Raw genomic sequence first — 23,703 nt, 5'->3', positions numbered from 1 at the left:
GAAAGAAGAAGAAGAAGAAAAAGAAGAAGAAAGAAGAAGAAGAAGAAGAAGAGAAAGAAGAAGAAGAAAGAAAAGAAGAAGAAGAAAGAAGAAGAAGAAAAGAAGAAAAAGAAGAAGAGAAGAAAAGAGAAGAAAGAAGAAGAAGAAGAAGAAGAAGAAGAAAAGAAAAAAAGAAAAGAAGAAAAGAAGAGAAGAAGAAGAAGAAGAAGAAGAAGAAGAAGAAGAAAAAAAGAAAAGAAGAAGAAAAGAAGAAGAAGAAGAAGAAAAGAAGAAGAAGAAGAAGAAGAAGAGAAGAGAAGAAGAAGAAGAAGAAGTTCCATTTCCACCTTCATTATATTCACATGCATCCCCTCTAATTCAATGCTGGGCCTACCTGCTAGGACCACCAGCATCTTCCACTTTATTATGCCAATATTAATAAAATTAGGTATTAACCAAAACAAATAGCCGTCAAAAATGATACTACCATATCTATTAACTCGCGTCATCTCATCTTGTAGGTTCTTAGAGAACAGTGTATCAGTTATAGTTGACTTCATCAAACAAGTCTGTGTCATCAGCTAGTGTAGTCTCAATCAATCTATATTTGATTACGTGAATGATTAAATTTGGTTTTTACATTATTCAGTCGAATTATAGTCAGTCTAATTTTAATTATTTGAATGATGAATCAAGTTAGAGTTTTATAAATCACAATTTTATTTTTATATTAAAATATAGGATAGATAATATTTGTGATATTTTTTTTTGTTTTCAATATTTACATGATTTATTATAATAATTGTTTAAAATTTTTGTATTAATTAAGTTAAAAGATAAAATTAATGTCCTTGTAAAGGATAGAAGACAATTCTTTCATCGTGCTTTGGACTGAAATAAAGGAATCAACAGAATTATTTTTTCTATTTTTCCTTTAAGATATTCATCGGAATCACTTTAATATATAATAATTTTCAGACATAACTTGGACATTAGTAAAGCGCAAAGCAATTGAGCGGGCAAAGGAGGAGTCTAGGACGGCGGCACTCCCTCATTTATTTTGAAAATTTGCTGCTTTTCCTAATGGCTTTCACCCCTTCGGCCTTTCGCTTTCAGAAGATGAAATCCACTGTTGACAATGAGAAAGATGTATCTTTGCTTTCCCTCTGATTTACCACGCATGATCCTGTCATTGTAAAAAGCCATAAAACTACCATCCACCCAAAAAAACATTTCTTCAGATCTCCACAAATGTTTAGTCTAAGTTGACCTTGAAGTTACGTACCGTTTACCACATTCTTCTGTATTAACTTCAAAATTTTGACAGTCATCAGATTTGATAATATTGTTTGTCTACCTTGTTTCAGGCTGTTTGTAATTTGATTGTTGAAGGTGGTTTCAAAATCTTTACCGTATTGTGCAAAACTACTTGGTACAAAATTTTTCCATGAGTCGGAGAACATGGTTTGGTTACCAGTTACTGATTTAATTATTAGTACCACCAAGGCTAACGCTACTCAATGAAATTGTTCGGTCTTTGTGTGGCCTCTGGGCTGATGCTTTCAGAAAGCCACGAGGAGTGGCCATCAACAGGACCGATGCTCAAACGTTACTGGCAGTGAAATGAAATTGCTTTTGCTTGCTGCAAAGAAATAACCGAGGCCTGCTAAAGATTTCTGCTGGCAATGAACTGAACATTTTTACCAGGTATGGGCCAACAAGATATTCATATTATGAAGTATAGAAAGTTTCGGATCACCGGTATAAAGTCAGCCGAATGCAACAATAATGATTTGGGTCTTAAAAGAATTCAGACAACATGATGACGATTATTAATTCTTTAGTTATAATCTCACAGGAAACGAAGTGGACAAAGGCATAAAAAATTATGGTGCAAATTTTTCCCGAGTCTAAGCCTAAATCATGGGTTCTAAAGGTATTTCATCTAATAGGAAAGCTTCACCTCAAACCAACCTCTTCTGACGGCTGTTTTATATGTTCCAAAGGTGTTCACATGGTGAGTTTTCTCAACACTGCTTCAGCTCGATGCTCAAACTTAGGGAGCGCCCACTCATGTTGGACAATGTCAAGACCATCTTTCTCAGCACCCAGACTCTAATAAGAATGATAATCAAAGGATTAGGTCGCAGGCAAAGTTAAGAAATAAAACAAAATCTTTTTTATTCTGGCTTTCTTTACAGGATGCTTTATAAATTTAAACCATATATCAACCAAATGAAGAAGGCAATGCCTCCCAAGCAGTATCTAGAAAACGAATCTTCATTTCTTAAATTTAAACCATATCAACCACAAAAACAGTTTGGTTCATTTTCATTGAACTAAAAGTTTCATGTAGTTATAATCATTTTCGCTATTGATTTGACCCCAAAGCAAAGCAAAATGGAAGGGGGACAACCTGGTGATCTTGAGAAAAGCATTGGCTGAAATTCCTACCACAAAGATTCTAAACAGGTAAATATCAAAACCCCAAAATCATGGGCAATTACTAAAGTCGTGGAGAAAAAAGCTAAAGCTCTAGCCTAAAAAGTTGGGTCATTCACAATAATGCCTGAAAGAGAGAGACAGGCATGATTTTTTAATGAAGCAATAGAACATGGAAATGATGAAAAGCCTGACCCGCTTGCACATCAGCACAAACCTATATGAATCAGGCACCCAAGCAGCACAGAAATCAGAAGCACAAAAGATTGTGGCAGCACAATAGCAGGTAGCACACTGCTGGTGCAGTATTGGGCACATCATCATGGGAATGGAATGCCAAATTCCCTCTCTAAACAATTTTTCTAATTGACAAGAAAGTATTGCGGACAAGACCAAATCATAAACAAACTGGCCAGCCAACAGCAACAGCAATCATTTTTCCCTTGGCTAAAAAGCTTAACAGCCATGTCTCTCCCACATGTAAGGATGAATCTAATATATATTCCACAAGCCATTCTCCTAAGAGATATAAATAAAGAGCTCTTCGTAAATAAAAAGATGGATATTGTAAATAGACAATTATGTTTAGCTTGTGGTATAACTTAATTGGTTGTAAAGGGGCATGTACAGATTCTTTACTTGCTCTTACTTGTAGCAGTTCACTGCTTAATTTTTGGATATAATACAAGCACAAAGCTTATCCACAATATATATATATATATATATATGGATACAATATCAAACATCTTCCCACCTCCAAGATCGTGGGGCAAACATTATACAAGTTACATGCTCAAGAAATGTAACATCAACAAAATGATTTGGGAATAAGTAGAGAACTTGTCATAACTCATAAGTGTATTTGTAAAAGGTAGCAAACCTTTGTTGCCTGTAGGACCAATCGAATTCTAAGCTCAAGGACTCTTTGGAAGACAAATTGTTCAAACTCTGAGGCTAAAACCTATAACTATTATTCTAAATTCCCTACTCAATAACTTTTAAGGCATCATCCTAAACTTATCTGCCAAAACAACCCTAAGAAACAAAGTATTGCAAAAGGATTTAAACTAGACTAAAACCCAAGTGTTACTAAAATAAAATTCTAATTTGCTTACTATACATGCCACTTAAGGAAATAATCTCCATTAAAGACATAAATAACAGGATTTGACTAATATAAGACCATGTGAAACATCTAAGACTTCTTGAAGCTGTAACACTCAACATAAAACAGATTGAATTGATACCTTTGATGGATCAAAGCCAAATCCACTCATCTGCATCATACGCTGTGTATCATCGGTTGCTGCAAAAAAATAATGATAATAATAAATAAAACTACAACTTTTGTAGTGAAACCCACAAGAGATGATAAATCCAAGAGCCGAAGAAATTTCCCATTGCTATCTAATATAAAACATGATAGGAAGTTTGTTTTCCAATACTAACCATTTTCCTCTCCTAGAATCAGACTAAATAAACCCCTCAAACCAAACAAATTGAGGAAATACCTGGACATTAAAGAATTTGTTAATAATTGGTGTAATACTTAGTCAAAAAAATTTCTCAAAAACAGAAGAGCTCAGAAAGAAAAACCAATTAGGACATTTATGTAAAGCTTCTTGCATACAAAATAAGACCATTACCATGAGCGGCTACTAACGTAGCTCACATCAACTGTGCTAAGGTCAATTCCATTCTGTAACATTGATCTGAACCTTTGAGTCAATGGGAAGGGTATTTTGGCTGCAAACGAGAAAGCAAATAGAAGAGACAACCACATTACCATTTACCAACAGAACAACAGTATCAATAAATAAAAAGCTTAATACCACTACGTGTTCAGTTAAGTTAGACTTTGATTATGTTATGACACAACAAAAGATTATGTCCATCACCATGCAAAAAGAATGAAAATGGAACAGATCCAATCTAATAGGAAAAGAGTTAACATTGGCAAATTCCGTACATCAGATGCATTAAATCAATTTTGTAAATAGATCTGCAATTCAATCTCAAATGTAGCATGAAAGGGGAAATACTCAGAAATTTTGGAATGAAATCAGTAATAAAGAGCCAAACCTGCAACAAACCCAGAGAAGAAGAAGTTGACCCAAGCAAAAGTGAGAGTCTGACAACAACAAGTTTTTAAAAAAAAGAGTCAGTTCTCTATCATGAGCAATTACACCAAAGCATACGGAAACCAAAAGTTCAAGCACCATAAAATACCTGAGGTATAATCATAGAGAGATTTTTCTTCATCATATCCATAGCCATGTTAGGGTCAGAGAACATTTGAGCTTGAGCGTTTTGAGCCTGCCCCTTGGGGACAAACAGTAATCCATTTTCCTACAAAATGCCACAAAATTACCTTTAGTTTATCCTTTTCTGAGAGGGAAGAACATACACTTGATGGATCATTTTCATCAATTTAAACTGATTTTAACGAAGCTTAATATTAGCGGATCTATAGTCTATCGACTAGTTGCAATCCCAACAAAATCATAATTTATCTACTGCTAATGTGCAATCTGGTAACAGCATAATAAGCTTCTGAACAAGAGAAGAAGAAATTTAAAGACAAATTTCGAAAAAAAAGAGGAATTACTAGTAAAAATAATGGTCATAGAAGATTTAAAAGAAGAAGAAGAAGAAGAAGAAGAAAAAGCTAACCTCATTGCTGAAATAAACCCTACGTGAGCGAAAGGACTTGGGAGGGATAAAATTAGCAGCAGCTCGCAAATTCCGAGCCCGAACAATTACTTGCCTGGAAATAGAAAATCGGGAATCGATGAATCCGAGACATATTTATCTTTATCGAATTTTCTTTATATATGTATGTCTCTCTCTATATATAACAGAGCTGGGAGAGAAATACCCCTCTTTGACGATCTTAGGATCGGGAACTTGAGAGGAGCGCATGAGCTTAGAAACAAAGTAGCGGAGGATGCCAATGAGAACCATCACCACTGATAGAGGTATCAGCACCCAATCTCTGATCGCAGTATCCAGCACCAGATCTTCCGCCATCACAACTATTTGCTCCTCCGTCAAAAACAAGAGTTTGGCTATGTTTTCTCTCCTTTACATTGAATTTTTGTCATTTTAAGGGTAAAACAGGGAATAGTCATTAAAGTATTAATAAACTTTTATTTTAGTCACTTATGTTTGAAATGTTATATTGATCATTAATATTATCTAATTATCACAAAACTGTCACTTGAATATTAAGTTAGACCAGTTACGAAAGTTTTTATTTTCATGCGTGGATCAAACTTATATTTTGGGGTATTCATTTATGGACAACATCATATTACTCGAAGATTATCATACGAATGGCTTTCACTGGTTCAAGTAATTTGTTTCATCGTCTTTCAAGGTGTCTCCTCATCTATTATCGTTAGAACTACTGAACTAGAACTAGGACTAGTACCTGAGTCATGGTTGAGTTTAGGCTACTTACTATTGCTGTTATTTATGACCTGCTCGCCATTCTTAAAATGACGCGGACTACTGGTAGTGGAGGACGAGCTATATTAATGTCTTAACCAACTAGAATTTCATCTAGGGGAAGCATGGACTCAGACAGGAAACTGTTCTACCATTTACGCAGGTTAGTTGTGTTCTTGCATATATCTATAACGATGGTAGAACCCCCTCTATCGAAAAATGCAATGAGATTTAAACAGGGTTGAAACTTGTATACCTCCATATCAATGCAGGTGTTGAATGAATGAATGTTGGTTGTTGTACAAACAGAAAGAGATGGGAGCAATGTGCAGAAACCATTTGTTTTTCTCACGTCCAGAGTAGGTTTCTCAATCAACACAAACCAGCTCATCACTAATCAATATTCAATTATAAAATTCAGAGGAAAGCAGTTGAGACAGCAGGAGAGGGATTGCTCGCCTAAGATTTATTACGAATTCAAAAATGGGTATTTTCTGGAACAATGCATAATTGATCCCACTGGTTATCCATGAATCAGAAAATATTAAGAATAACACCATGCAGACATTTATTTTCACGTTAGTCATGCATAATCCTTCCGATTAATCTCTGATTCATCAATCATTCCAGTAACAAGTTGAAATGCTGATATGAGATTACGACTTAACAATGGAAAGTACTGGAAAAGAACCATTCTCGAAGAGTGTCAAAATTTCCTCGAAATTCTCGCCCCAGTCATAATTGTCATAGAAATTGGAAGTCTTAAAACTGTGTGAAGCGACTTTGACAACTGATCCAGAGGGTTGGCATTTGCAAGTACGACATTAAATTCAGGACCACCACTTGAGGCTCGAAGAGTTGATTCAGCGTACACAAAGTCTTAACACTTCAAACTGGGTCCGTGGTAAAATAAATAAAGGGTCAAGAGCAGTTAGCATAGGTTATATAGTCTACCAGAGAAAATAGAAGTACTGCGATTCTAATTAGTACATTTTACCCCCCTTTATTCCGATCAGTATATCTGTCTCTGAAAAAAGGTCAAAAATCCATATATTAAACAAAGGGTTTAGGCAATCTAGGCTCTACTGCTGTATCTCTCTTATCTCCAGCATTGTCCTGTTAAATAAGAGATTTTAATAATCGAAAAGCCGGTTCTTGAATCGTGATCTTCGTGGAAGCTAGTGCAGGAGTGACCTTCACGATCTCTCCACCTTTCTCTCGCTCTCTTTGTTTCGTTTCACGAATATACATATTTTCGAATGACCACACGACTTCCTTGAGTGTTTGAACTTTCCTTTGACGAACCCATCTTCCTCTTTTGCTACCCATTCCCTCTATTTTTTGTTTTTATTGGTGTCTTTTCTTGTTTGAAGGGTTACCCTATTCTTTTCTTCCTATTTGGTTTCTGTTTACCTTTCTGTGATTCTTAGACCCATTTTTTAATACCATTATTATAATTTTGTTTTGAATTGGAATTCCCCTCAACTCTTGTTGTTTTCTTCTGAGACTCTTCGTAGACCCTAGTGGCATTTTTTGGCTTGTATTTTCTGTTCTTTTGCGCTTTGGGCAACTATGTTAGTATTATATATTCTTGGTGAGTGAGTTTTGCCCCTTTTCTCTTTGTACCTGTTTGATGGGCTGTTGATGTCTATGGCGGTTGGTGAGGATCCAAGTTCCAAGAGCATGGGGTTTGACAAAGATGGGACTGTTGTTGACAGTGAAGCTTCAGAGACAAAAACAGCATCAAAGATGCCTGCTAACGGTGATAACGTTGAAGGACATCACCCTGGGTTCAGTAGAAAAGCCAGCCAGAGTTCTTTTTGTCCAACTGAAGATGAAGACGACGATGATGAAGAGAGGGAGATTGAGTTGGGCCCTAAGTGCACCCTCAAAGAACAACTCGAAAAGGATAAGGTTGGTTTGCTCCATCTCTTCCTTCATATTTCAGTTCCAGTTCTTTTTCCCCGCTTTTCCTTTAGCGCTGTTCTTTTATTTTCTTTGAATTTGAGGATTCAGGATGATGAGAGCTTAAGGAGGTGGAAGGAACAACTTCTTGGGACCGTGGATTTCGACTCCCTTGGAGGTTTGACTTCTCTTACTCTACATATCTATTCTTTGAAACTTGATGGTTTCTTTGACAGTTGATGAAGTTTATATGATGTATTTATAGAATGGAAACTGATCTTGAAGTGCAATAAATGATTTTAGCTAGCAAGTTCAAAAGTTGCATAGTCGGTACTCGGTAGAGCATAATTGCGCTATCTAGAGCATTAGTGTTGTCATTGGTCTCCTCAGTAGTTTCCATTCTCTGTTGCAAGCAAAAATCTAAGGAGAAAGAAAAGAAGAAAGCTTGCCCCGTCTTTGTATACTCACATTTGCATGCATTGTTTATGATTGTATAGAAAAGGTGGAACCTGATGTTAAGATCCTGAGCCTTGCAATCATATCACCTGGTAGGCCAGATATGGTACTTCCAATTCCGGAGAACGGAAAGCCTAAAGGTCCGTGGTTTACCTTAAAAGAAGGTAGCAAATACACCCTGCAATTCACATTCCAAGTGAGCAACAATATTGTGTCCGGGATCAAGTACACTAATACGGTTTGGAAAACTGGTGTCAAGGGTAATTCCTTTTTCTCTCTGTGTAGTTCGTATGGAAGAATTATATTCTTTTATATAAACTTTAGGTTTGATGTTCTTCTCGATGAATTTGTTTACCAGTTGATAGCACGAAAGAGATGATTGGGACCTTCAGCCCCCAGGCAGAGCCTTACATCCATGAAATATCTGAAGAAACAACTCCATCTGGGATTTTTGGTAGAGGATTTTATTCAGCTAGAAGTAAGGTAAAATAAACAATAATCTTTTTTCCGTTATCAGTTAGACACCGTAATTGCACAAATGGATCTGGGCTAGTATAAATCTGGTTTGTCCATCGTCCATCTGTTTGGGCTAGTTTGAATCTGGTTTGTGTTGCTTTTATTATAACAAGGTTTTGACTTAATTTGCTATTGTTATTTGATTTTCTTGTCAGATGGTGTCTCTCATATATGTATATATACACACACGAGGAAATCATTATTTTCAATCCAGTTTTCACCACCAGACAAAAACTCAATATTGATCTTTTCAGCATACAGACTTCCAGAGAAATATGACCCTTAACAATCGATTCAGATCTTGAACAATGCTACATCAATGATCCCCTATTGTCCAAGAATTAATACAGTAATAAAGATCCCATTAATAAGTTGTCTGGATCAATGTGAAACAGGATTTTGGGATTCAAATTTGTGGTCATCTCATGTTGTAGACATGAAAACATAGTTGAAATTCTGTACAATTTTGATTTTTGAGCGCACGAGCCTGACTGAATGTTTCATTACTCTTTTGTCTCTGTTTGCAGTTTGTCGACGACGATAGCAAGTGCTACTTGGAGATAAACTACAGTTTCGATATCCGTAAAGAGTGGCAATCGTAGACGACATGCGAATGAATCATTTACAGCTAAATCAGTTTGCTCGTGCCCATTATTTGTCAAATCACCTTTAGATGTAACCATAGTTAATTTACTGTTCGTGTTTGCTCCTGTGTGAGAATGAGACTAGGAATCATCTGTACAATGAAGAGAGTTGATCAAAAAGCGTTCTGCTTTACCTGAGTTGCAGTTAAGACATTAATTTCTTTAGGATGGATTAATAAAAAGTTGCGCTTTTGCTTTCAATTTTCCTTCATGTGATGTGCCGCGCTAGTCTTGCATTATGTTAAGCTTTATGCAGCTTCCGTTTGGAGTAATTGGATATGTAATCGACAACGAATGGTGGAACTTGTAAAGGGGGTCGTTTCATAATTGCATGATGTAATCTTGTTTCCTTCACTGTTAAAGTTGAAAGTTGGCCAAAGCATAAACACTAAAATTTGGTGGTGGAATTTTTGCTAATATCTCCAGTTCTGAACAACCCATATCAATTTTTGCTAATATCTCCGGTTTTGAACTATCCACATTTAAAACAAGGAAATATTGACGAGCAAACCTCACTTCTTTGACAGAACTGCTTCTTAGTGAAAACAACTTTGCAGGTTGCCTACCACGTCTGTCAAGGTGCAAAGCCACAACTTTTTCGTTCAACAGTTTTATAGGTCGCGTCCCAAAGAGCTTATGGAACTGTACAAGCCTCGTTTGAGTTCAACTCCATTACAACCAGCTTTCAGGGTCTCTAGAACAGGACTTTGGAGTTTATCCGAATCTGAGTTATTGTGAGTTAAGCCACAACAGATTGGAGGGATTGCTTTCAGCTAACTGAGGAGGATGCAGAAACCTAGAGCAATTAAAAGTTGCTGGTAATTCGATCAGTGGCCAAATACCTGAGGACTTTGGCATGCTGAATCGACTAGCTGTGCTCGATCTTTCTTCTAACCAACTTGTTGGAAAGATGCCAAAAGAGTTGGGCAGATTAACGTCTTTGTACCTCCTCAATTTGAGCAATAACCATTTAGCAGATGAGGTGCCACTTGAAATTGGAAAGATCTCAAGTCTTGAGGATCTAGATCTTTCAGAAAACAAGCTAGACAGGCCAACTTGGTGAATGCTCAAAGCTACGTAATTTGTGCTGGAAGAAGAACTACTTCAGGGGACCTATCTCATTTGCTCACACGGCTTATACTTCCAAAGGTAGCAAAGTGGACCATGTTGGAACAGATAAGCATCTCACACAACAATCCCCTCTTTATTCGGTATGATGATCGGCTTATCATAGATTGACTTCTCATACAATGACTTGGAGGACCCGTTCCAAACAGTGAATTCTTTTACCATGCTTCCCCATTAGCGTTCTCCAACAACAAAAACCTATGTGGCGAATTTGAAGGTTTGAGCCCTGAAGTAACACATCAGTGGGGACAAAAACCTATAAAATGAATCAGAGTTCCAACAAGTATGGTGCGTCTTTATCAGGGATGGTACTTATAGAATCAAAATAGAGTAAAAACTCTAATTGATTGAGAAGAATAAAAATTCTTTAGAATAATCTCACAAAATTGCAAAATGGAAGAACTCTTAAGAAAGCTTTCAAATGCTTATAATTAAGCTTTGATTGTTGGATGATAAAACTCAAATACAAGTAGGGTATTTATAGGTTACAAGAAACAATCTAAACCACTCACTAAAATAAGCACTAAATAATCTAAACCATTGAAATTAAAACATGAGAAAAATACTTAATTTTCACCTAACTAAATTGATGTAAGCAATGACATCAAAACTAAATTGATGTAAGCAATGACATCAAATTAATTTAGGTGTGAACTTATTTAGGCTAATATTGAATTTTCAACACCCCCCTCAATGTTAGCCTCCATTCTTTGAATCACACCATGCTGATGACGGAAATGTTCAAACTTTCCAACACTCAACCTTTTGTAAACAAGTCAGCAATTTGCTCATCTGTCTTGATTTGCCTCATCTCAATCTCTTCTTGCAAAACTTTTTCCCTAACAAAGTGGTAATGTACTTCCACATGTTTAGTTCTTGCATGAAAGACAGGATTCTCCGCCAGCCGAATTGCCGATTGGTTGTCATAATACAACGAAATTGCATAATCTACTGGTTGATGTAGATTATTCATCAACTGTATCAACCATGTACTCTCTTGAGCTTCCATTGTTGCTGCTCGATACTCAGCTTCAGTGGTTGACAATGATACAGTTGGTTGTCTTTTGCTACACCAAGAAATTGTTCCGAAGTCAAGCTTAAACACATATCCAGTTGTTGATCTCCTGGTGTCATGATCTCCTGCATAATCAGCATCACAATAACCAACTAACTTACAGTCTTCACCTTTCTTGTACAAAAGACCATAGTCATTTGTATTCTTCACATATCTCAGTATTCGTCGAACTGCTTCCAAATGAGGCTTCTTTGGATTTTGCATATACCGACTCATCACACCAACTGCATAAGAAATGTCAGGTCGGGTCAAGGTTAAGTAGACTAGACTACCTACCAATTGTCGATACATTGTTGCATCTTCCAAATCTTTTCCTTCATGTGCACACATTTTGATATTTGGTTCCATTGGCATTGAAGTTGACTTGCATTCGAGCACTCCAAACCTCTTCAACAAATCTTTAGCATATTTCTGTAGACATAAAAATATTCCTTCATGTATGCGATCAACCTCTAGACCAAAGAAGTGCTTAAGTTGTCCAAGTTCTTTCATCTGGAAACGAACTGATAAATTCTCCTTCGTCTGAAGAATTTCTGCCTCATCATCACCGGTTATGATTAAGTCATCCACGTATACTAGCACGATAGCTAGCTTACCTTCATTGGCTTTGACAAACAAGCTAGAATCTGCAGGTGTTACTGAATAACCACTTTTCGTTAGAAATTCAACAATCTTACCATACCACGCCCTAGGTGTTTGTTTCAATCCGTAGAGTGTTTTTCGCATCTTACACACATATTCATGATGATCTTGACTCTGAAAACCCATTGGTTGGGTCATGTAGATCTCTCGATCTAGTTCTCCATGAAGAAAAGCATTCTTCATATCCATCTGCCACAAGATCCAGTCTTTGTTGGCTGCAAGTGCAAGTAAGACTCGTACGGTTGTAAGTTTCGCCACTGGACTAAATGTTTCATCATAGTCTAGTCCATACTATTGAGAGAAACCACGAGCTATCAATCGCGCTTTGTACCTCTTGATTGACCCATCTGGACGGCGCTTTATCTTGTAAACCCATTTGCAAGATATGGGTTTCACATCTTTTATCTTTGGTACAATATCCCAAGTTTGATTTTGCTGAAGTGCATCGATCTCTTCTTTCATAGTTGTCATCCACTCAGAACTCTTCGATGCTTCTTCGAACGTCTCAGGCTCCGTTGCTTCTTCAATTATGGCTGCATTGGCATATTTGGGATTTGGCCTTCGTATTCTTGTTGACCTTCGGAGTTGAGATTGTGGAATTGATTCTTCTGTTTCACTAGGCCTACCTTCTTCGTTTGGTTGTTGATATACGCCAGTTTGCCAAGGATTCTGAGTCACTCTTTGTTCGACATCATCGCCATTTGGATCTTCTGATTCATCTGAACTTGTTTGGAGTTGAACAACATGCTCCCCCATCTTTTGTTGTAGCTTGTCTCCAAATTCTCTCGAATCTGGCAACACCTCCTTCTCTGAGGACCACTAAGAAGATGCTTCATCAAATACCACATTTCGTGACGTATAGCATCTTCTACTAATTGGATCACAACATTTCCACCCCTTTCTCTGGCTGTCATATCCCACAAAGATACATCTAACAACTTTCTTGTCAAATTTGCTTCGTAAATGACCAGGAACAAACACATAACATACACAGTCAAATACTCGAAAGTAGCTAACTGTAGGTTTTATGTTCCATAGTTTCTCAAAGGGTGAAACAAATCCTAACCTTGGTTGAGGAAGTCTGTTGATCACAAAGGTTGCAGTCCTCATTGCTTCAGCCCAAAACCTTTCAGGTACATTCTTTGCATGTAGCATACTTCGACAAATTTCTGCAAGATGCCGGTTTTTTTCTTTCCGCTACATCATTCTGTTGTGGCGTGTTGGCACAAGTGTACTGATGACGTATTCGACATTCCTTTAAGTATTGAGAGAACTCGTTTGATCTATATTCTCCTCCGTTGTCTGTGCGCAAGCAACATATCTTCTTTCTCACTTCTCCTTCAGCTGAGTCTCTGAACTCTTTAAACTTTGAGAACGTATCAGATTTTTCTTTCATAAAGAAAACCCACACATACCTGGAGAAGTCATCAATGAATGTTACCATGTACCGCATACCGCTAATTGATTGTTGCTTAACCGGTCCAAACACATCAGAGTGAACCAACTCCAACGGTTCTTTTGCTTTAAACTTCGACTCGTCATATGGTAATTGGTGTGCTTTACCATACTGGCATCCCGCACAGACTGTGTCTGTTCTCACGTCTAGTTGAGGAAGCCCCTTAAGCATCGACTTTTTCACCATCACACTTAGCTTAGAATAGCTAACGTGACCTAACCGCATGTGCCATAGATCTGATGTCTCATTTTTCCTTGTTCTGTCTACATATGCAGACTCTACTGACATCACGTAAATTGATTCCAAACGTCGTCCCTCCATTGTTGGTGTTTCTGAGATTTTGACGTCATGATAAACCTTCATGTCTTGGGGACCAAATAAGACATAATGGCCTGATGATGTTAGTTGAGCCACAGATAGCAAATTTTTCTTCATTCCTGGGACATGGTAAACATCTTGGAGTTGCACCTGGTTAGTATTATATCGAGGGGTAACTATTGTCTTATCGATGTGAGTTATCGGTAACCTTGAGTTGTCAGCTGTCACCACCACACGACCTCTATTGTACTCAGACATGTTTTGCAACTTCTGTTTGTCACCCGTCATATGATTTGAGCAGCCATAATCTACGATCCAATCATTCTTGTAGTCATTCTGTTCTGGTGTTGTTACCGTGAGAGCTAATTCTTCTTCCTCCGTAGTAAATAACGCTTCAGCATCCCAACCATCTTCACTATTCTCCTTCGAACAAGAAGTAGCAATATTACTTTCAACAGGCTTTTTCTTGGTCCAACAGTCTTTTGCCATGTGACCCATCTTCCCGCAGTTATAACACTTGCCATCGAACTTTCTACTATTACCGCGATTCTTGGATGCTCCCCCTGAATGAGGGCCTCCCTTTCCTTGGTAATTTTTCACCTTGTCACCATCCTTTTTTAGATCCACTGCCAGTATACCGCTGAAAAGTGCCTCTGCTTTTGCTGGTGTATAGCGCTTCCTCTTCACCCTTCAGCGAGACTCCTCCCATTTGCTTGGCCATGACTTCTTGACTTGCAAGCAAATTTTCGAACTCAACAAGCGATGGCTGTGTCGGCCATCCCTGTACAGCGGCAACAAACCCTCGATATTCGGGTCTCAAACCATGGACAATTATTCTTTTTATCCTGGCTTCCCCAATAGCAGCTGTCGGATCTAATTCTGAAATTTCACGACATTTCTACTTCACCTTGTGAAAGTATTGGACAACCGCCATGTCGCGTTGCGCCATTGATAGAAGTTCATTCTCGAGAAGTTGCAATTTTGTATCGTTCCTCTTCGAAAAGAGTGTAACAAAAGTGTCCCATGCTTCCTTTGGTGTTTTAGCATCCCGAATGTGCTCCAACATTTCTTCTTCAATTGTGGTCTTTAAAGCAAACATTGATTTGCCTGTTTTAATTTTCCACTTTCGCAAGATTCCATTGGCATCTTCTGTCGTCGGTTGTGTAACTTCACCACCATCGACAACCTCCCAAAGATCTTGACCTTGTAAGTATGACTCCATACATGTTGCCCACGTGTTGTAGTTTTTGTTGTTGAGCTTCTTGATTCCTCCAACTACTTGAAGATCACTCATCTTAACGGCAAGGCTTTGACTACACCGAACAAGCTTGAGTAACAAACGTGCAGAGTACTAAATTACTCTAAACACAAAGAAGCTCCACAAGGTTTATAATAACCCCGACAATAACTCAAGAAATATTTTATGATGTGGAAGATCAGTTAAAAACTGCAGCCACAGAGCATACTCAAAATTTCAAGAGACCTTAAAAATGTGGCTCGGATACCAATTGTAGAATCAAAATAGAGTAAAAACTCTAATTGATTGAGAAGAAGAAAAACTCTTTAGAATAATCTCACAAAATTACAAAAGGGAAGAACTCTTAAGAAAGCTTTCAAATGCTTATAATTAAGCTTTGATTGTTGGATGATAAAACTCAAATACAAGTAGGGTATTTATAGGTTACAAGAAACAATCTAAACCACTCATTAAAATAAGCACTAAATAATCTAAACCATTGAAATTAAAACATGAGAAAAATACTTAATTTTCACCTAACTAAATTGATGTAAGCAATGACATCAAAACTAAATTGATGTAAGCAATGACATCAAATTAATTTAGGTGTGAACTTATTTAGGCTAATATTGAATTTTCAACACCCCCCTCAATGTTAGCCTCCATTCTTTGAATCACGCCATGCTCTGTGGATTTTGAGTATGCTCAATTAGAGAGGAAAAATGAGCAGGTAAAGGAAACTTGATGTCAAAATAGAGGATACCAATGTTAGCCTCTAATTGATGTAAGCAATGACACCAAATTAATTTAGATGTGAACTTATTTAGGCTAATCAGAGTTCCAACAAGTATGGTGCGTCTTTATCAGGGATGGTACTTTCTTTAGCCCCATGCACACTCCCGTTGAGCAAAAATGATCAGGTAAAGGAAACTACGGTATCAAAAAGGGGAGCAGGAAATCCGTTTCAATTCTAAATTATGATGGGAAGATCGTGTATGAAGATATAATTTAAAAATATTGTATTGGGGCCGGTGGAACTGGAAGAGTGTACAAGGCAAAGTTAAGAATAGGACTAGTTCTGGCCATCAAGAAACTATTTTCTCCAGACGCGGAAGAGGAAGAGCGGTAGATAAGATGGGAAGTTATATCAAAGTGATTCGATTGTTAACAGAAACACGCCATAAAAATATCGTCAAATTTTATGGATTTTGTTGCCAACGGCCGCACAGATTCCCAGTTTATGATTATATTGAGAAAGGAAGCCTATCTGATGTCCTGAGGGATGATATGAAGGCCAAAGAATTGGAGTGGAGCAGCAGGATCAAACTTGTAAAGGATGTAGCAAATGTTTTGTCCTACATTCCATAAAATACTCGAAGAAAACTACTTTATTATTTTCATCATGATGTTCTTTAAGTTTTACAGGGTTATGTCGCAAGGATATTGAATACATAATTTGAAAACCAAAGTAGATTTGCATATAACAAACTACCTTAAGATTTGCATAACTCGTAATAACTAAATAGCCATATAGCAAACGCAAAGCCAAAGCCCGACCAATAATAACACAGAGCTCCCATGAAGCCGGACTGATCCAGAAGGGGTTGTGGGAGGTGCGGCAGGTTTAGGGGATCCCTTCCCCATCCAATGGGATGTCATCTAAGCCGTCCGTGTACATTCTTAGGGGGTTGCTCACATCGCACGACTCATATTCTTCCTTGCTATTTAGCTCGGCAATGCTCTCCTCTGCTGTAGAGTAGGCGAACCCTGTGCAACATTTCAATTTAACCATAATCAAACAGAGAAAAACATGAAGAAAAATTTAACAAAAATTGGTTACTGTATCATGGTACCATATATATAGAGAGTTGAACGGAGCTGCTATGTGTTTCTATGCTAAGCTAATTAGAGAGGAAGAGTAAAGCAAAAGCATACAAATTGTCTCCAACACTGAAGCTCCTACCGGAGGACCAAGATGCCACGTCGGAGGAAGGGTCCCACCCTTGATCACCTCCGACTACATGGTGCACTTGTGCTCCAGCCATTTTCCCTCCGAGGGTCGCTGCCATAACCACTGCGACGATCACCATCTTCAGAATAGCCATTTTCACGGCACAGGGAAAGCATAAAAAAAAAGAGTTGTGCTATTGCTTCTTTAGAGGGAAAAAAATGAAAAGAGATAGAGCGGAGTGTTTGTTAAGCGCAAAAGAGGCGCTTTTTAGCACGGTGGGTGGAAAGGTCTCCTTCATCCGCCAGTGCTTTAGGCATTCGGAGTATTAAGGACGCGGGATCTCCATGCACCACTCCTGTCTCTTTAATTTTGAATTTTGACTGATTCCCTCTTATTTCCAACTTTATTAATTTAGTTAATATCATGTAATAGTAGCTCTTTGAATTTGGACTTCAATTCATTTGGTTGGACCTTCCTTCTTTTAAGCGTGTAATCTGATTGTTCACTCCATATGTTTTGAATTTTTCTTGTGACATAGACACTTAGTCGATGAGTTCATATCCCTTAGTTATCATTATATATTAGTCGATGAATTTTCTAATAAACTTAGTTTATGCCGAAAGTTGTCCATAAAACTACAATTATGGTTGAAAAAATATATTGATATTTGGACAAAAATTCAAAACGTGATAACTTTTTATTAATAGTTATGAAAATTGAATCAGATTAATAGTTATAATTAACGATTTGATTTATCAAAAAATAAACAAAATATTATTGGAATATCTAAAAACTAAAGATATAAGTATTTTTATTAATTCGAATGATTATAAAATAATATATATTATAAATATTTTCAACCATTTAACAATAAATTTTCAAACATACTTACAAACGTCGTACTGAAACTAGAGACCTCTAAAGATAATAACACTACCTTTAAATTTTAATCGTTTGATTTATATATATATATATATATATATATATATCTTATCAATTAAATATGAAATAATGATTTCACCCGTTTGGCGGACGAAATATAGAAGCATTGAAGCAAAGTGATGGATGTCAGTGAATCCACCGTTGGTTCGGTCTTTTACCATCCTCAAATTTGGAATGTTAAAAAAATGTAAAATTTATAGCCATTAAGAAGAGGGGGATATGATAAGATCAACATTGATGATCACATCGGTTATTGATTATCACAACACAAAAGGGGGGGGGGGTGTGGAGTCCGGACAGGAATCCTGAGTGGGGTAACCTTGGCTTTAATCGAAGCCTTACTTTTGCCGACCTCGTTTATTGCACACACCTTCAGTCTCCAATCCATCCATGCCCACTGTACCCTCCTTTCCTTTTACCATTACTCCCTTGCACTCTTTATTTACAAGTATTGGCCATGTAAAATGATGAAATTTCCAATTTTGGCGAGTGGCAATTAACACAAGCTTAAGGGAATAAGAAGAAGAAGAAGACGACGACGGACTTCAACAAATAGTAGCTAAATTAATTGATTGATCTAAGTAGATAAGAAGGATACTACTAGCAAGCCTTATGTGATTTTCTTATGGATATTCCTTCGTAATAAATAAATATTGTAGGCATGTTGAGTTGTTGGGTCAACAGATGCAGAGCAACTTCATCACATGCAAAGAACACTAAATTCAGTGACAAAATCAACTTAATGGAACTCTCAGTTTCAATGCAAGGAAAAAACAGAATATAGAAGAAACAAATGTGCTTCACAGTGGTGGTGAGGAGGGGATCAATTTCTAATTCCTGGTTTCCATCAATCATAATTTAACAACAAAGCTCAAATCTAATGATGGTAAATGTATTGAACTCATAGCTTAATCTTGAAGAAAATGGTGGGCAACAAGAAAATCTTTCTTACCAAAAGGTTGCTTCAACAACAACAAAAACATGATTGATTTCAAGATTAAACTACCCAATTTTACATTGAAACAGGGCGTAATATACCAAAAAAGGAAGCAAAACTAATTAAAGAAAATTCGTTTTCTTTCTCTTATAGAAAGAAATATAGGCTGGAATTAAAACCCACCTTTTTTCTTGGATTCTCCTCTAAATTCACTGCCCCCAAACATTCCAAATCCTCTCTCCAATGAAGTTCACGAACCTCCTTACCGTCCCCTTCTCTGTTCCCTCTTCTTCACCATCATCCCCACAAACTTCACCACCACAACTGCTGCTACTGCTACTCGCTTCCACTGATTTCAAATCATTCGACTCATCCTTTCTAAAGCTCAAATCGGCTCGTTTTAAACCACCTGACCCATTAGTACCGCCGTTTTTCTTGTTCATGTCTTTCTTGCTCTTTGTCTTCTGGCTTTGAGCTAACCCATCTTCAAAAGCATCAATAATCTCGTGTATCAGCTGCCGGTTCGGCGACGAATCCCACCTGACCCAGTAACTCATGTAGCACCTGAAACAGTCACAAGTAAAAATAGGTGGATGGTCATGATCGCTGCCGCTGCTGAAGCTGATGTTTCTTGTAGCCGGATATTTCTGGGTGCTTTTTCCATGGCTTGAAAAGTTGCCAAAATCGTTGTTGGAACAAGAGATGAGATAAGCCAAGACCTCCCTCTCTTCTGCTGAAAGAGCAGCCGCAAGGGTTAAGATGGCGGCCGGAAGGAAGGACAGATGATCGGTGGTGATCGGAGGCGATGGATGAACTGTACCTCTCCCGTAGAGCTTCTTCATGGTGAATTTTGATTATCAGCCAGAGAGAGAAAAGAGAATTTTATTACTTTTGAAGGGTTGATAAGGTTTTATATTAGTGTTATTCTATAAAGGAGAGGGAATAAATATATTAAAACATAGGGGCTGATGACGGTAGTTTAGGGCATGGGGGACATTAACCTGAGGAAGTGTGCGTCGCGGGTCTTAAATGGTGAAAGGCCCAATCATCAGAGTGGATGGAGTAAATCTAAAATCTGAATCATTTAAGTTTAGGGTAAACTAATTCAAATATCACTCGTCTTTGAGTTTGAACTCATTTATGATAATGATATTTTAATTTTATCAATTTTAATATTAATGTTTATATTTAAATATAATTATATCACTCTACAATTAATTTATTAATAACATGATGACATGATAATCTTGCGTCATAATGGTGATGATGTGTTTCTCTTACCAAAACGACGTCGTTTTTTGCAACTATTTGAAGGCTCAAAAAACCCGAAATAACATCGTTTTATTAGAACCAATTGATAAAAAATTATTTCCATGAGATTTGAGCCAAAATCTTCACAAATAAATGCCAAACACCCAACAACCAAGATGACTTAAAAATTTGTTATATTCTTAACAAAACTAATATATATGTTTAATAATAATTGTATACTTTAATCTTCCTCGTTGATTCAAATCCATAGTTTCAGTAATGTCAATCAACTGCTCGGCGAAATGCCAAGCTCAGTGAAATGTCAATAAACCTGCAGAACAATGGAACTAACTTGCTCATTCTTCATTACATGATTTCACTTGCTCATTTTCATTTTAAGAACTGAATTGATTATAAGCATGGGTTTGAATAACTGATTGATAAAAAATAATTCCAAAAAAAAGGAAATAAAACATGTCGTGAACTCATGACATTGCTTCATTCTTCATTACATGACTTTCCCAACCATCTGGCAAAGTCGTGAACTCCTGGCATTCAACCATAAGCAACTCTTGAAGTGCAGGCATCACTCCTTTGTCGGTCACAATTTCTTTCAATTCAAGGCATCTCCCAATTCTTAAAACCTTAAGCTTTTGGAATCCTTCAAGGAAGTCTAATCGCTCTCCCTCAATCTAGACCCACGTAGAAACAATCATCCCTCCCGATTTAGATAAAAGAAACAAAAACGAACAAGGGACTTGAAGGTTGATTGATCTGCTGTTGTTGGTTTATGGTTCACCTGCTGTAATTGGCATTTCGTCGAACAGTTGGTTGGCATCACTGAATCTATGGATTTGAATCTATGAGAAAAATGAAAATATACAACTATTATTAAACATATATATTAGTTTTGTTAAGAATATATCAGTTTATTAAGTTAACTTGGTGGTTGGGTGTTTAAAATTTCTTCTTAAAGAACTATGGTTAAAACCTCTTGGAATGTAATTTTTCATTAAATGATTCTAACAAAACGACGTCGTTTTGGATTTTTTTATCATTCAAACAACTTCGTTTTGGTGAGGGAGTCACGTCAGCAACATTACGACGCGGAGATACTATGTCATCGTGCAATTTAACCATTAACGATGGATTAACATAATTGCAGTAAAACATAAATATCAATGATAAAATTAATAAAATTGAAACACTACTGTCATTTTCGAGACTGAATTTAAAAGTGAGTGATATTTAAAGTAGTTTATCCTTAAATTTATTACTCTATGTCGTTTCGAGTTGCAGTTGGTGCACTGATGGTGACTGTTTTATATTTGTCTCAGTCTACCAATACCAATGGCACATGCATTGATTAAGCTTTAGCTGATCCTGCCCCAACCATGGACCGACCCTATTCTGCTCCAAATTTACACCTTCGTATACCTTGATCACACTATCATCGACACTCTCGTGCAAGCAGTGACATAGCCACCATTTATTAATTGCATAACTAATACCGGTCAAAGACATACGTTGGCGAAGCCGCCTCTAAATATAAATAAATAAAAAATACAACAATTAATTAACATTACAAAATTATGATATGGGCCATGGTAACATCTTTTCTTCCTCGTAACCTGAACTGTCAATTCATGTAAGTTTAAGTAAAATAGACTTTTGGTTTAGTATAAAAGATCAAATGCGTACAAGTAACTAATCAGGCTCTTTCACATACTGTCATACATAATGAATAGTGAATTCCCAGCTGGCGGTAGGGTTTTAAACTTATAATCAGTACAGGCATTTCAGGACATTATAGGAACTTTGCTCGTCTTCCTTTCTACCTACCTACTTATACGACATTAGGTAGGTAACGATTTGATATGAAAGTGAAGAGGTTACATCGTACACCCTTCTCTGTAATCCAAGTTTAGAAGCTTATGTTTTAAATAAAGCAAAGATATAGAAATAGACTACAACTTAAAATAATCCAAATATGAAAATTTCATCATATGCTTTAAAAAACATTTTTACGACAAACCAATGCAATAATTAGATACCATTCTCGATATATTTAAACCTTTAACAACAACTTTGTAGACGAGTCTTAATCCATGATTCGAGGAACTGCAGCTCCTCGTTGCTTATCGAATGACCAAGACCAGGATAAACCTGTAGTATCATACCAATTTCAGCAGATCAGCAGAGGCCATGTAAAAAGCACCAGAAAATATGTTTGGCACATATACCTTGAATTCACAGGTTACTCCAGCTTGTTCAAGGAAAGGGGCCCCTGATTGTCCAGCCTCAAAAAGTACTGTTCTGTCAGCCATTCCGTGGGACCATAAAATCGTGTCTACAAAAGTTCCAGGTGTAGCACCAATTGTTACTTCAAAAAAATGAGAAATTCGAGTAACTTCATTAAGAACTCATAATTTAAAAGAAACTAACAGCAGATGTCATTATTATCCATCAAAGCACAATAAACACAGTAAGCAATGTTGCTGAAGACGGCTATCGGATAGAGTAAAATCGTAACTGATAATTTGAGAAAATAAAAATGAAGATAAAATAGACACAAAATTTACGTGGAAAACCTCTAAATAATATAGGGTAAAAACCACGGGCAACGGTAGAAAAATTTCACTATGAGAAAATAGGAATTACAACCTCTCTTGATCTACCAAGGAGAAAATAATGATACTTCTCTCTTGATAAAAAGGAGAAAAACAACTCTCAAGAAACTCTCTAAATTCTCTAGTATTGGAAGAAAGCTAGAATGCTTTGGGATGGTTTTGAAGCTAAATGAGACAGGGTATTTATAGTTGAAGCTTGAGGGCTAATCTTGTAAATACCCTAAAGTTTAGTGACTAAATGTAATTATCCCCTTTAGCAAATATTCAACAAAATTGGCTAATAATAAAAAAAAATTCAAAGCCACCGGCTGCTAACTAGCAGCCCATGTGGTTTTTGATTTTTCAACAATCTCCCACTTGAAGATTTGATTGAAACAATCATATCTTCACACCATTTTTTCTACCTTGTACCATCATGTTGCTTACGTTTCTGACAGGTCACAAGAGGATCGACACCAAGTAAATTTATCAGCATTGACTGCCTTCGTCATGAAATATGCTATGTTGTCTTTGGTATGAATCTTCTACATATCTACCGTCCATTCTTCCACCTTTTCACGAATGAAACGGTACTGAACTCGTATATGTTTTGTCCTTGAATTAAATGTTGGATTCCTTGCTAGATGCAAGGCGCTTTGACTGTCACAAAACAGAGAGACATACTCTTGATTGTGCCCAAGCTCCTCCAATAGCATCTTCAACCAAATTGCTTCTTTACTGGCTTGTGTAGCTGCTACATATTCT

At 36.9% G+C, this 23,703-nt stretch overlaps 3 protein-coding genes and 1 pseudogene across 3 annotated transcripts; 1 reads left to right on the top strand and 3 right to left on the bottom strand.

The window, feature by feature from the left end:
• Positions 1–1,743: 1,743 nt before the first annotated feature.
• LOC120192237 (ER membrane protein complex subunit 3-like) lies at positions 1,744–5,483 on the bottom strand. Its single transcript, XM_039195046.1, has 8 exons — positions 5,300–5,483; positions 5,095–5,188; positions 4,651–4,770; positions 4,504–4,552; positions 4,068–4,167; positions 3,871–3,932; positions 3,669–3,727; positions 1,744–2,094 (listed from the first exon to the last, which is right to left on the bottom strand). Exons 1-8 carry the CDS (start codon positions 5,449–5,451, stop codon positions 1,990–1,992), a joined length of 741 nt encoding a protein of 246 aa, XP_039050977.1. The 5' UTR covers positions 5,452–5,483; the 3' UTR covers positions 1,744–1,989.
• A 1,991-nt stretch (positions 5,484–7,474) lies between these two features.
• On the top strand, positions 7,475–9,531 carry LOC120192628 (rho GDP-dissociation inhibitor 1-like). Its single transcript, XM_039195380.1, has 5 exons — positions 7,475–7,785; positions 7,888–7,954; positions 8,274–8,492; positions 8,591–8,715; positions 9,276–9,531. The coding sequence occupies exons 1-5, from the start codon at positions 7,516–7,518 to the stop codon at positions 9,348–9,350; spliced, it is 756 nt and encodes a 251-aa protein (XP_039051311.1). The 5' UTR covers positions 7,475–7,515; the 3' UTR covers positions 9,351–9,531.
• A 7,230-nt stretch (positions 9,532–16,761) lies between these two features.
• Positions 16,762–17,353, bottom strand: LOC120192638 (annotated as a pseudogene).
• Positions 17,354–19,014: 1,661 nt separating this feature from the next.
• Positions 19,015–20,065, bottom strand: LOC120192227. Its single transcript, XM_039195041.1, has one exon. The coding sequence runs from the start codon at positions 19,918–19,920 to the stop codon at positions 19,288–19,290; it is 633 nt and encodes a 210-aa protein (XP_039050972.1). The 5' UTR covers positions 19,921–20,065; the 3' UTR covers positions 19,015–19,287.
• Between the last annotated feature and the right edge of the window lie 3,638 nt (positions 20,066–23,703).

Source organism: Hibiscus syriacus, unplaced genomic scaffold, assembly GCF_006381635.1.
Source record: "Hibiscus syriacus cultivar Baekdansim isolate YM2019G1 unplaced genomic scaffold, ASM638163v2 tig00004205_pilon, whole genome shotgun sequence".
In the NCBI taxonomy this organism is placed as follows: Eukaryota; Viridiplantae; Streptophyta; class Magnoliopsida; order Malvales; family Malvaceae; genus Hibiscus; species Hibiscus syriacus.
This window is presented reverse-complemented; position numbering and strand designations above follow the sequence as displayed.